Genomic DNA, 13,320 nt, shown 5'->3' on the forward strand with positions numbered 1-13,320 from the left:
AATCAAAATCCTACAGAATGGGGGCCGTGTGTTTACTTGTTGGTCCTGTTGACATACCCTTCTACTTTTGTTTTGCAGGGAATTGTCATTCCAAACATTAAAAAGTGGCCTGGGTCTGGGTTTGCATTCCATGCATGGGTACGCCTGGAGAAACTGAATGTTCGCAAGGCAGCACCATTCAGGAGACAGCTCTACAGGTAGGAGCATCCAAGAGGGTTCCACTGGTGATTGAGCATTCAAAGCATAATTATGTCTGCGTCAGGTGGCCGTCATAAAGATATTTAGGCTGCATACCTGCCAACCGGGGAACTTCAAAATTCGTAAAAATCTTGTGAACATGACGAAAGGTGGGGAGGGGGGGGGATGTAATAGCATGAATTTGGCAGTGAGCATACAATTTTACGGAATGCATAAATTCTTTATTAACGATGATTTATAAAAAAATTAGGAACAGTAGAAACTCAAAAACATCCAGTTTGTCAGGACAGAATGAAATAAGAAGACAGAAATGTTACCGAAACATTATTTATTATTTTGTTTCAGAGTGAAACTGAAATATTTCTGATTGTTGTTCAGTTCGAGGTTAAAGTCAGCAATGCGAAGCAACCTACTTTAGGCAACGCCAGAATTAGCACGTGTATTTTGGGTAGGGATAGTTCGAGAGATAGCCGGTCAAGCGCTCCGCTAATCTAAGGTTGTTGCTGACTGCGCTACCAAATTAGCATCATAACAAAACCTAGGGCTTGTGTGCTGAAGAGCTTATCGTTTCGTTTTCTACGCGTACAATGCTTTGTTACTGAAGTTCTATCGTTTGTTTATGTTTGTTTAAGTTCGTTTTATAAGAACAGTGATTTCGCATTTTGGTGAGTACACTCCATGACGTGCTGCTTCTGAGATCCTGCTCAGTGCCTTGACTCAAGTCACTAAGCATGATCTCAGAATTCATAATTCACTTATTGAGAAAAATAAATAGTACATTTTTGTCATTACTTTGCCTCAAAAATTTTGCATGTAAACCAAAGTCATTATGAACAGATCATTTTTTTTTTTGTTCTGGAGCAGAACCGAAATAGAATGTCTTTCAGTGGAACGAAACTAAAACCAAACCGAAAAATATTTAGTTCCAACACCTTTAAAACAACCCAGTAGATAACTGATTTTTTCAGCGACTTCGCTGTTGCCATTTCCGCCTGCTTCAGAAACTTGTCTGAATATCCTTGCTCGAAGCAAGTGCACCTCTAGTACAGTGGAATCTCGTTGATACGATTCTCACGGGCACCGAAAATAAAAACGTATTATCCAAAAATCGTATTATCCAAAACGGACTCCAAAAGATTGCGAATAATACATACTTGGCACAGAACTTGCTTTTATTAAAGCACTTTAAAATAATCCGTCACTTTGCGCTGCACTTTTTGCTTTTCAAGGTCCTGCAGCAAGCTTTTCTGGAACTCATAAAAACGAGTAGCAGTTTCCTCGCTGAGCTCCGCAGACGCGACAAAGCCACGAAGCCTGTCCAAAGCTTCGAGAGCACCGTCAGTATTTAATGGCCGACGATCGCTGCTGCAATCTCCGGCGTCTTGGTTGTCATTGTCGTCGCTCTCCTCTTCAGCGGTAACATCCAGAAATGTGAGGAACTCTGTGAAAAGGGCTCCGGTCATCCATGCCTTCTTATTCGCTTTATAAATGACAGGAAGGCGTGGGTTACGCGAAAAGCAGCGTGGCTTCCAGTATTTGCCAATGACAGTAGGCTTGAGCTTCTCGGTTCCATCAGCGTTGCAGCACAACAATACGGTGACTCTTTCTTTGCTTTTTTTTCCGCCTTGACACGTCTCACCTTTTATGCTGAGACTTTTCTCGGGCTGAAGATTGATGAACAACCCAGCTTCATCTGCGTTGAACACGTCCCTTGGCTGGTACTGAGCAATCACCGCCGGCAGAGTCGAAAGCCAGTTGGAGACCTGATCTTGGTCGGCAGACTTCCCTTCGCCGGAAACGGTTTTATACGACAGGCCATGCCGTGTTTTAAAACGATGGAGCCACCCGCCCGAAGCTTTAAAATCTTCGATGCCCAACGAGAGTGCTATCTCATCAGCTCTTTCGCGAACAACTGTCCCGTCCACGTTCACGCCCGCCGCCCTTACTTCCCTGAACCATGCCAGAAGAACCTCTTCCATCTTGCCATGCTGGGCACCCCTTGTTTGCTTCACGCCGGCGCCGAAGACTTGAATGTTCTTCTGAATTTCTTCTCGCTTGCCGACGATCGTGTTCAGCGTGGAGACAGGCAAACAAAGTTCGCGTGCCAGGTCGACACGTTTCTTCTGCGGATTTTCGTCGACTTTTGCTAGGACGTCGAGTTTTTCTTTCAGCGATAACGCTTTACGCTTTCTAGACATGGTGAAGCGCACGGGTGAAACACGGCACCAAAACAGAAGAAACGATAAGGGCGAAGTGCAAGCTGAACGCTCGAAACACCAAAATGGCAACGAGAAATGGCAAGCACAAAGCCAACAAAGCCTACAGCATCGTCAATGCATGCGCCAATCACTGCTTCTTGGTCACGTGATTTTACCGTGAGTACTATGTCTTAGGATAGATGGCGCTAAAAACCTTCGGTGCGTTTGGTGTGCGAGCTTGCGAAAATTGCTCCCAGAGGCCGCCACACTGCTGCAGGCGCTGTGCAGAAGCACGGCCGGACTCTAGCCGAGCCGAGCCAGGCCAAGCCTCGAGCATACAAAGCGCGCATCGCCGCGTCTTTAGTCCGCCGTGCCTGTCGTTTCGCTCGATGTTAATTTCAGTAGCTCTGCCCACCCGCTTCAAAGGACTGGCTCTGATGTTATCATCATACAGAAGACGTTTCCGGGATCGTATTATCCAAACCGACGTGGAAATACGATCGTATTAGCCGTACAAGAATGCATTTACCTCTATAGGGCATCGGCCGGGAACAAAAAAAAAAACGTATTATGCCGAAAAACGTATTTAGCCGAATTGTATCAACGAGATTTCACTGTATATGGCATTTTGTGCTGCCACCTAAGAGCAAATAATTACAAAGGTACAGTCAAAATGTCTTTAATGCGCACATTTTTTTTCTCTTTCTTGCAGTGCGCAGCCTCATCTTTCAACACTTTCAAAACCTTTTTTTTTCTGAAGAGAATCTTTTTTTCGTAAAACTTGACGCAAAATTCATAAAATAGTGGAATGAGCAAAAATCCATAAACTTCACAAAAAGTTCAGGAGAGTTTGCAGGCAGTATGTTGTTATGTATGCTTTGTAGATGCGGACTATCTTTTATATTCCTATTCCAATGTTTGTAATTGGGGGAGCAGTTTACATGCAGGAGCAGTTTATAGACACAAAACTAAAGCTTCTAATTAGAGTAGATTCACTTATTGCTATCAGACAACACAGGTGATTGCAATTTAGCTCTATCTCTGATTCAAAACTGTTTATTGATTTTTGAATAATTATTGTAAAGTGATGATAGGAACAATTTGTTTATCCTGATGGCTTATCTCCTTCGTCTTTTAATGTGGTAGCACTATAAATTATACTTATGCTATTCATTACACTACATATAACAATGTAGTGTAACAATTAGTAACAGCATACTGAACACATTGTACATGACATTTGAAGCTTTGAAAGATTTTGTAAGCCAACATCTTGCAGCTTCCTAAGCTTCATTAGTGCAGGCATATTATGCACTAAGGAGTACACGATTTGCGGATTTACAGTTCACAAATTATAATTATTAACAAGCAGTCATTGCTCGTATTCTTAAGAGGGGTACCAGGCAATTAACCCTTTAGCTTCCAAGGACTTTCTGCAAGAACGACTCAAATATACTGATTGATTTTATTCTTCCAAACAAATATATACATTAAGAGCCAGAAATATACATTAAAACCTCGTTATAACAAAGTTGAATGAGGAGGCAAGAATTACTTCGTGTTACTTTGTTATACCCGTTATTGCATAAACTGCAATATCAATCTTTGTGGGGATCATAAGGGGACATTAATTTATGTCTTTATATCTATTGTTTCATCATATCCAATGGTGTTATAGCAAGGTTTGAACAGTCCTACTGAATATTGTTATTTCAGAAGGCTATAAAGAATATCTTGAAAAATAAAAATAAATAATTACTTCAAAAATTTGCTTAACTGCAGTAGTACTAATAAAAACTTCACTGTGGAGCTTCAAAATTTCCAGGTTAGCTTAAAAGGTGGGTGGGTTCTTTGCACTAAAATAGAGCACTACCATCACTCTGATAAATGCCTGTATAACATTGCTTCAACTGTTCTAAAGGTCATCTTGTGTGTGGTACCCTTTAAAGCAAGGAATAATGCACCATTCTTTGCACCAAGCCCCAGTTTTCTTTTGAGTGCTTCTCTTCTGATCGCCTGAGGATTGTTTTGAGCATAGGTAGCATAACCTTGTTGATTTTTGACTTCCAGCAGTTGACTTAATGTACTTGGGAAACTGGCGAGCGAGAAGATGAGACATGAGCAGCTGAGGATGTGCATCTTTTTATGAGGTTGATGACGGGTGTTCTCATCAATGACATCATTTTGGAAAGCTGGTTGCCACTTTGAAAATATACTGCTTTGTTGAGTCACCTATCGTGCAACAGAAAAAAGGTGCTGTGGTGAATCCGACCTAACTTATAATTGGTGAAGCTGAACTTGTGCTTGCACGTTTTAGTTTGGATGAACCCAGCTCGTCTTCGATTGGAGCGATACAAATTTAAACTGAAAATACAATTTTTCGGCCGAAGGTCGGCCCGGAATTATATTTTCAGTTTTATAATTGTCGCGTTTTCAAGAACCTTGTGCACCAATCTAAATTTTGGCGTCGAAATGCCATTTATATCTCATGTTAGGTATATAAATTAACAACAGGAACTCCATGCACATGGACCTTTAATTGCACAAATTACAGCTTATAACCTTTATTCTAAGTTAATGGTTTTGTGAGCTTATGTGCTATGAATTCCAAGAGATTGTTTTTTGAAGCAGACCCAGTTTATAAAAATCTCCTAATGAGCATGGGCTGTAAACAGTACAGCTGCAGCAATCTAGCCAGCAGTTGCCGCCAATGGCTGGCTAGCCTTTACTTTTCTGCAATTGGTTTTACTTCTTGAAGATCATCTCCACATAAGGCAGTTCTACTTAATGTAGATTGTTTGAGTGCTTCACACATAAATTTGTAGCCATTGTCACTTATCCTTCTGTGTGCAGTATGCATACTATGAAGTTGCTGTCATCATCTGTGGTATTTAACTCAAAATACTGCCTTTTGATTGTGCTTTGACTGCACATACAAACATTGTTTTAACCTAAGAAAAATGTTGAGAAATGTTAGCTAGTCATACTAAATCTAGTACCACATGACTGTTCTTACTGAGTCATGTTGTTTCAGTTTTACAAGCCCAAATGGGACCTTGGAGTCATTCTTCACTGCTCAGGGAAAACTAGTGGTTGCCATTGCAACAAAGAAAGACTTCTACGCTGTTCCTGTGGAAGGGATTACCTTGGACGATGAGACGTGGGTCAGTTATCCCTTCAGTATTGATTGCTTCTACATTGCTTTCGTGCATCCAGCGTTTGCAGTAGCCAGCTTGGAATCAGTCTTTCAGTGTTAACACCTGCCCTCTGTAGATGACAGGTGATCACTGTTTGTATTGATAGTCTCTTCAGAGATAGGCAACTATACACACATTAAAGGCTCTTTTCTATCATGAGGAACATGAGAAGGAACATGTGAGTGCATGCTCTAGCATGAACTGTGGAGGCCTGCAGTTATTTACAAATCACCCTTTCAAGGGCAGTGATGCAGCGGCTTTGTAGCTTTTGCAGCAGATGGTAGCAAACACTGCCATAAACACTACTGTTCTTGAACTAGGAGGCTTATTCCACAGTGGGCAATGCAAAAATATCCTCCTGAACACTGAGGCCTTCACAACTTGCACAGTGCGACAAAGGCAGCCATATGATAGGTTCACCTTCATCTGAACGTGCCTGCTTTCACAGGCAAGAGCACCTCTCATACGTTTCATGAATGCTGAGCAGGTCAGATGCCTCACACTGACCAGAAGCAAAAAAAAGTACTTGCCGCATCTGCTATTCGACAGGAGCCCCACACTCGCACAATTCAAAACAAAAAAACTTGAAAAAAGAAACAAAACACCAACAAAAAAATCAATAACAAAGCTAAATGTTTTCAGCATGCCCTTTTAAAAAGCAGCGGTCACAACAGTTGGCATCACACAGCTCTATTGCAGTTGCACATTAGCATCACTTTTGCCTCACTCGTTTGCCATTACCTCTGCAGTGCTTTCTCTGCTCCAGGGTTTGTCATGTGCCACTCGACAACTGATGCACTGCCAAATGCCTCCTAGATTAAAGATGTGTGATGTCATAGAACACTGCATCTGTTAGCAAAGTCAGATGGCTAGTACTAATCGTTAAATTTGAAGAAACTGATATTTCCCCTTCCCTCCCCCCCCATCTGCGTATTATACATGAGAATACACACAGATGTTTCATTCATTTCTATTAACCAACCTCTAATTATTTTTTAATGGTTTAGAAAACTCTGCTTGACTTTTCGTTGTTCTGTGCATGATTCAAGCTACCCGTCAAGTACACCACCAGCTGCTCACGTTCATTAAACCTTTGTCACATCTTTGTTGGATTTGTAATCAAAATAAATTCAAATATCTCCCTCTTTACATTTTTGGGGGGGTTTGTTTAACTTTGCAGCACAGCGTGGATGTCTGCCACACACCAGCTCGTCGCCCGTTCACTAACAGCACCACCACAGTTTTCATCGATGGACGGCAGCGTGTCAGCGTGCAAGTGAAGCTGCCTTCACTTAGTGAGGTTGGATGGGGCATTGACTGTTTAGTCCGAAAGCTGAACTTTTTACGCTTGACATTTTACAAACACATGTTTTCAGTGCATGCAATGCAAATTTCAGCATGCTTGCATTGCAATAGCATTTGCTTTGCTTTTGCAGATGATGGCAATGCTGCAAGTGCAATTAGTTGGCTTGCATTAATTATTGCATTTCATCTTTTCATCTTTTGATAGCATGCAGGTGTGAGTGTGCATATGCATGCCTATCCAAGCTATCTTGCTTCTCTTGGGCATTTAGCATCATTTGAGTGTCATTTGGTTGTAAATTTAGTGCTGAACTAAATAATGTGTACATAGCTGCATGCATGTCACCTTGGAATGTGTGTGTGTTAGTGAATGAGTGACACAAAGGGGCTGCCATGAGCTTTCTGCATCAGCACTGTGGTTGAACTTATTAGCTGTATAGATGGTTTGAATGCTCTCTTGTGGCAGGTGGTGGATAAATTGTTGTTTGCTTTCTTTTCTTTTTTAAGCAGCTGCAGGTGGTGAAGAATTTTTTAGACATTGCCTGCATTATGCAACAATTTCAGTTAGCTCAAGCTTTTAGAAAGTGTTTACTGCAGCACTTTAATACTCTTATGCCATATGTCATAATACCCTGTAATACCCTCGGGCTCTGAGAGTATGAAAATAAATAAATAAATAAAAGAATGCATGGTAGAGGGAAGCCATTGATTAGATGGAGTGATGGAATAAGGAAATTTGCAGGCATAACGTGGTTTTGGTTGAGGTAGTGCGAGGTCTAGTTCACTATATCTGAGGGAGGCTTTCAACCTGCAGTGAATAATAATATGGTCAATGAATACTTGCATAAAATGTAATTTCATGTTTCAGTTCTCGCAGTGTCATGTTGCGTGTGGGAACTCCAACGAAGCATCTGCGTTGATTGGTGAGAGGCGGTCGGCCAGAGGAAGGGGCTCTGGCGACAGCTCTACGTCTACCTCAGTCGTCGAGCACAGCTCTGGGGCTGGAGAGGAGCAGCCAAGCCAAAATGCTGCAACTGGTGGCTTCCTTAAGAACAGTGCCCTTGGGTCGTTCCTCAGTGGCTGGGACACGGACAAGATCTTCTCCATGGCCCCGAGTGTCCCCGCCAATCTTAGAAGTGCCTTCAATGCCGACCCTGACCCATCTATCTGTGTGTCACCACTTGAGTCACATGAGCAGGTGAGGAGTTGTGCGCTTGATATCACTTGCAGCATCATTTAAGTTCTAGCCAATAGTTGCAATATCGCTGCATACCAATTCCAAGTTCTTAAACCAGGGCAGTGAGCATGAGCAAGAGACAGCTGCATTTTTACGCATTATGAGTAGCTTCTTGAAAACACATCACCGTTTGTTGTTTGGAAGATTATGTTCTAGTAGTGCACATGTATTTTCAAACGAGACTGGCCATTCCGAGGAAGCGGTGTGCCTACATACACACGTGTTTGCAAATTTTAAGGCTCATCTCTGCAACACAAATATTAACCTCAAATGACTAAACCACCTCAAAGCTCTATAGGACTGGCATTAGTGACATTTACACATGAATTGTGGCCTAGGTCAGGTCAGCCTCTCAGCTTTACTCTCATAACACATCTCTCTATCTCTCTGGATTGTGGCCAAGGAATTGGAACACAATATCCTACGACATGCAGTTTTTCAGTTGCCCCTGTGTGTTGACTTGACTCTTTTGGGTGATTTTCACTCACATCCCTTGCTTGCATGTTTGGGATTTGTAGCAAGATCACAATGATCAGATTATGTTATGTTCACTTGTGACTTGCTTTCTGTAGGTTTGGGGTTTGTCCAGAGGTCTCAAGGGACAGATTGGATCACTGTGCCTCTTCAGCGAGCCTCTCCAGGCATCTCAAGTGAAAATGATGTACACTGGAGGTGAACATTTTTAAAACGTCTACTGTTCTGTAGTTAGATACATATAGAACTTGTTAAGTCTTCTAGGCATACTTTGATGGCTACTGAACATTATGCTAAGAATTGTGGGCTATGTATAAATTTTCACTGTTGCTATCAAAATAATCAGCCTGTTTAAGTACACTGCAGGATCCACACTGCTCTGTACTGCACCAAACACAGGCATTCCATACCTGTAACATTCCTAATCACATCAGTTCACATGCAGTAGAATATCGTTAATGCGAACTCCAAGGAGGACTGGAACTTTAGTCAAATAAAACAAAGTTTGAACTGACGAGAGCCCAATATAGCACCTGGTCAATTGTGTGGTTCAGCACACAAAACCCAAACCGTCACTGGGCTTGCACTGAAAAAGTCTTATCTTTTCCCCATCAGTGTGTGCAATGTGCCAAAAGAAGCTTAGTTTCCAATAAAGTCGTCAAAGTGTGATAAGATCATGCCTTACGCGTCTTTTACTGTGGGTTCGAGGGAAAATGTGGGAATGTGAGCTGAAAAGGATGGTGGCTTGACGTGCTGTACTATAGCGTATGCAATGTTGGAGATGACGAGATCGAGCATGCGCTAGGAGATGGACGTAGGTGAGCGTGCAGTAATGTGATCAAGCTCAAACTAGGAGGGAGGGAGGGGGTCAACTGCTGTTGCTTGTAGATCCCTGTGTTGGATGCTGAATTGCACAATATCTCGCAAAAGTGGTCTACTGAAAATACCACTCCTGATATATTGATCTTTTGCGAGAAATTGAGCAGTTACTGGTGCCTGTTTCGAAAGGCTTTAGATCGTTTGTGTGCGGCCAGGGGCTTATATTTTTGTAAAATCACTTATCTCAAAACTCCACCTGTCTAAAAAATTTTCACTGTTCCTACAAGTTCGAGTTAATGGAGTTTTACTGCATTTTCAAGTGAAGTATAGTTGAACCTGGAACATTATACATATTTCTTTTTTTCAAAACAGGCCCCAGGAACTATACGTTATTCAAGAATGAAGACTCTGTAGAAGTTGCAGATCTACTAGGAAAGCTGGTTCTTTACTTTGATGCAAAGGTATGGCTCAATCACATGTCGTATGTCTTTCTATCCTTACATCTTTCTTTCAGTGCCATTGGCAACCGTCTTTGTTATCAGTGTTTTCCCTTTCTCAGTTCTCGCAAGCATTTACTTATGTGGAAACATTGCAAGCTTTCTTTGGTAGCTACTGATGTAGTAGAGAAAGGCAAGAACATTTCTATGCAGGAAAGTTTGTTGGAGTGCATGTCTCATCAGCTCCTTTCATCTTTGGCCTAGATTTGTTGTGTTTGCTGCATTCATTGTTAGCGGTCTTGCTCTTTATTTTTTGTAATAATGTGTGCATTAAATGTGTTGGTTGATGCAGGCGTCTGTTAATGGAACATGTACAAACCTCGCCCCCTCTTCATCGCTTTATGATGGCACATTCACTGGCCGCTACTGTCATACACAGAATGTCAAGGTATGTTTTGCATTAGCAGTTTGAGGGAAGCATATTGATAAATTAGTTCAGCTTCATAGTTGTGGACAATGTGAGTACTTGTGTGTTGAGACTGTGACCTTTGGTGACTGCACAGTGAATAATTTGCTAGTGTTTTCAGTACAGTATCAGTAAGATGAATATTGAAACATCAGGTGATCAATTTCAGTGCTTTCTGAACTTTGTAGCGCCGGCATATTTGCCATTATTGGACAAGGGTGTTTAATTTATAAAATTTGTGCCTTCTTGGAATAATGTAGTTCTTTGCAAAGTGAAATTGGGCAGTCCTGGAAGGCAAGCCCAATGAATGTTAGGGGCACCTTGCACTATTATAAAGAATAGCACCTTTATGGCCTGATGGCTAAGCTTGTGTTAAAGAAAAGGATGCTACAGAAATCCACAAAATGAGTGAATCATGAAACACCAAGTTAGCGTTCATCTGAATATTGCACAAAGCTACAGCGGAATGGGCAAATAGTTTTTGGAATGAAAGCTTCTCTGTTGAGTAAACACTTGTGCTAGTTTGGATATCAAACCCAGTATCACTGCTTTGTTGAAGCAGTTATTCTACAAACTGAGACAACGAGGAGTTTAACTGTTGGCAGTGCAAGATTGAGTGGCACCATATGGTGCCAGGCAATCTTCCTTAATCATTACCACTCTATCATTACCCTGTTGCTGGTCAGTCCTGAATGGTGCCTTTTATCTACAAAATGGCAAACCAACAACTAGACCTCCGGGCTGTGCTTTTAGTATGTGACAGTTAATTTCCTATGCAAATCACAGAATTTAATAGTTGATGTACTACCTATGTCATCAAACAAACTCACCTGTACAAAAGGCTAAGTATCAATGATGAGCAAAGGTTAGGACATGCATAACTTTATATGATTGTAAAGTAAAGGGTGCACCATATGGGTTCAAGCTGTCACGTAATTGAAGAACATGTACAAACATCTATCTTCATCTCTCTGCAACGAGACACTCACCATACACTACGGTCGCACACAGTATGTTAAGGTATGTTCCTTGTCAGCAGGTGGGAGTGAAGCATACTGAATACTGAATGAGAAAATATAGTTCAGTATTATGGCTGTGGGTGATGTATTTTTTTATTATCCATCGTACACAATGACAAAACTGAAGGAAGCAACATTCAGGCAGATGCCAGGTTTTCCCTTTCACAAGTCACTGTATGTTTAGACTGACGATGAGAACTAATTTGACCTTTTTGAACAGGATACAGTCAACTTGATTGGTGGATTCCCAACACTATACGTTCTTCTTGAGAACTCCGGGAAGCCCATTCCAAAGTGCTCTCCCAGCTTTGAGGCTGCTTCTACACCTTCCAGCAACAAAGCCTCAGAGGAAATTGTAGATGACTGGATTGTAGTGCCATCATCCTCATCATCTTTCTCTGGCAAGTCATTCCTTAGAGGATCTTTTAGCTGCCATTTTTTTGTTTTTTTGTTGTTTTTTACATTTATTTTGCAAGGCAAGGTTTTGCGTATATTGGATTAGCCTATGGGAATTTAAGGACTGGTGGCTCAGGTAACATGCATATCTTTTGACATAGAAAAATGTGCTTAAAGATGCATAGTAAATGTTGTATTGTAGATAAACAACACAATTTAGTGGGCAGGAAGGCAATGACATTGTTTTTATTACCCTGTTGCTGGTCAGTCCTTAATGATAAATTTGTGCTTTTTATCTACGAAATGCCAAACCAACAACTAGACTCCCAGGCTGTGTTTTTAGTATGTGACTGTTAATTTCCTATGCGAGTCACAGAATGTAAAAGTTGAAGTACTACCTATGTTATCAAACAAACTCATCTCTACAAAAGGTTAAGTATCAATGATGAGCAAAGGTTTGAACATACATAACTTAATATGATTGTAAAGTCTATGGCGTTGACTGACTTAAACCTCAGCTCCTTCAAACTGCAGCCACATAAGCATGACATGAAGGGCATTCGGTGACATAGGCAAGATTTTTCTACCAGCCAGTATATTCAGTGATTCTTGATTGTGCTGAATGGAGCACATGTATCTGTATAGGCAGGAGACAGCAGGGTAGCTAACGTGAGTACTTTTACCCTATCCATAAAAAAATTTCTACCAGTCCCTATGTGGCCAAAGACAAAGAGCCAATTTCTTGTTGAATACGTGCTCTTTGTTGCTTCATATGTGTATTGCCTTCTCATTTTCTCACCTATTGCTCTTCAATAACCAGTCCTATTGTGTGTGGAATGCAAAAAAACTTGGGAGTGAGACAAGTGATAGCTTATTGTATTTAACCCCCTTTAACAGGCTTAGGCTAATCATAGGTATACTACGTACATGGTGAGCTTCCTCTCATGCAGTGTGTAACCATTTTATTAGTGTTGTCATTTTGTGATGCCATATGGTAACATGCTGTGTTTATTGGTGGCCTCTCATCTCACAGTGCTTTCAGTACTCCTTGTAGTTAAAACCTATAATAGCCACAGTAAATGAGGATGTATAGAATTATCTCATTGTAGTGCTTCTTGTAACCCACATGAATCTTTGTGTTGTGTTAAACTCTGCGAATTGTGTTATCAGAGCAAACTACAAAACTGGGACTTAGTTCCATCTATGAAAGCCTGAAACACATCTATCTTGAAGCACATTCAATTTCTTGCATTGCAAGCAGCATACAACCTTATAAATTGTGCTATAGTTATTATTTTAACATGCTTGACATTAGTACTTTTCATTTTGGAGAAGAGTGAACCTCAGTTATCATGTTTGTGTAAGCCATCTGTGTGTTCTCTTTTATGTTTTGTGTAACATCTTCAACAAGAATAACAAAGGTTTAAGCCTTCTGTTTACAGTTAAAGTATATTTTAAATGCAACCATGCTTTGAACAGACTCTGCTACTTTTGAGACAAACAGGAATACCGACAATGCTAACCACTTAGGCGTACAGGATTTACGTGACAGCAACTACTGGATCATAATTTGAGCA

The 13,320-nt window shown here is 41.1% G+C and overlaps 1 protein-coding gene across 3 annotated transcripts in view; it reads left to right on the top strand.

The window, feature by feature from the left end:
- The window catches only part of LOC135918570 (neurobeachin-like protein 1), a 135,541-nt gene that overhangs the window by 32,506 nt on the left and 89,715 nt on the right, over positions 1-13,320 (top strand). For all 3 annotated transcript variants that reach the window (XM_065452182.2, XM_065452183.2, XM_065452184.2), the window contains exons 16-23: positions 79-197; positions 5,431-5,560; positions 6,774-6,893; positions 7,764-8,093; positions 8,705-8,804; positions 9,798-9,886; positions 10,215-10,310; positions 11,568-11,748. In XM_065452182.2, coding sequence (XP_065308254.2) covers positions 79-197; positions 5,431-5,560; positions 6,774-6,893; positions 7,764-8,093; positions 8,705-8,804; positions 9,798-9,886; positions 10,215-10,310; positions 11,568-11,748 — 1,165 coding nt within the window. The remainder of the gene's footprint in view (positions 1-78; positions 198-5,430; positions 5,561-6,773; positions 6,894-7,763; positions 8,094-8,704; positions 8,805-9,797; positions 9,887-10,214; positions 10,311-11,567; positions 11,749-13,320) is intronic.

The sequence above is a fragment of the Dermacentor albipictus genome, chromosome 1 (assembly GCF_038994185.2).
Source record: "Dermacentor albipictus isolate Rhodes 1998 colony chromosome 1, USDA_Dalb.pri_finalv2, whole genome shotgun sequence".
NCBI lineage: Eukaryota > Metazoa > Arthropoda > Arachnida > Ixodida > Ixodidae > Dermacentor > Dermacentor albipictus.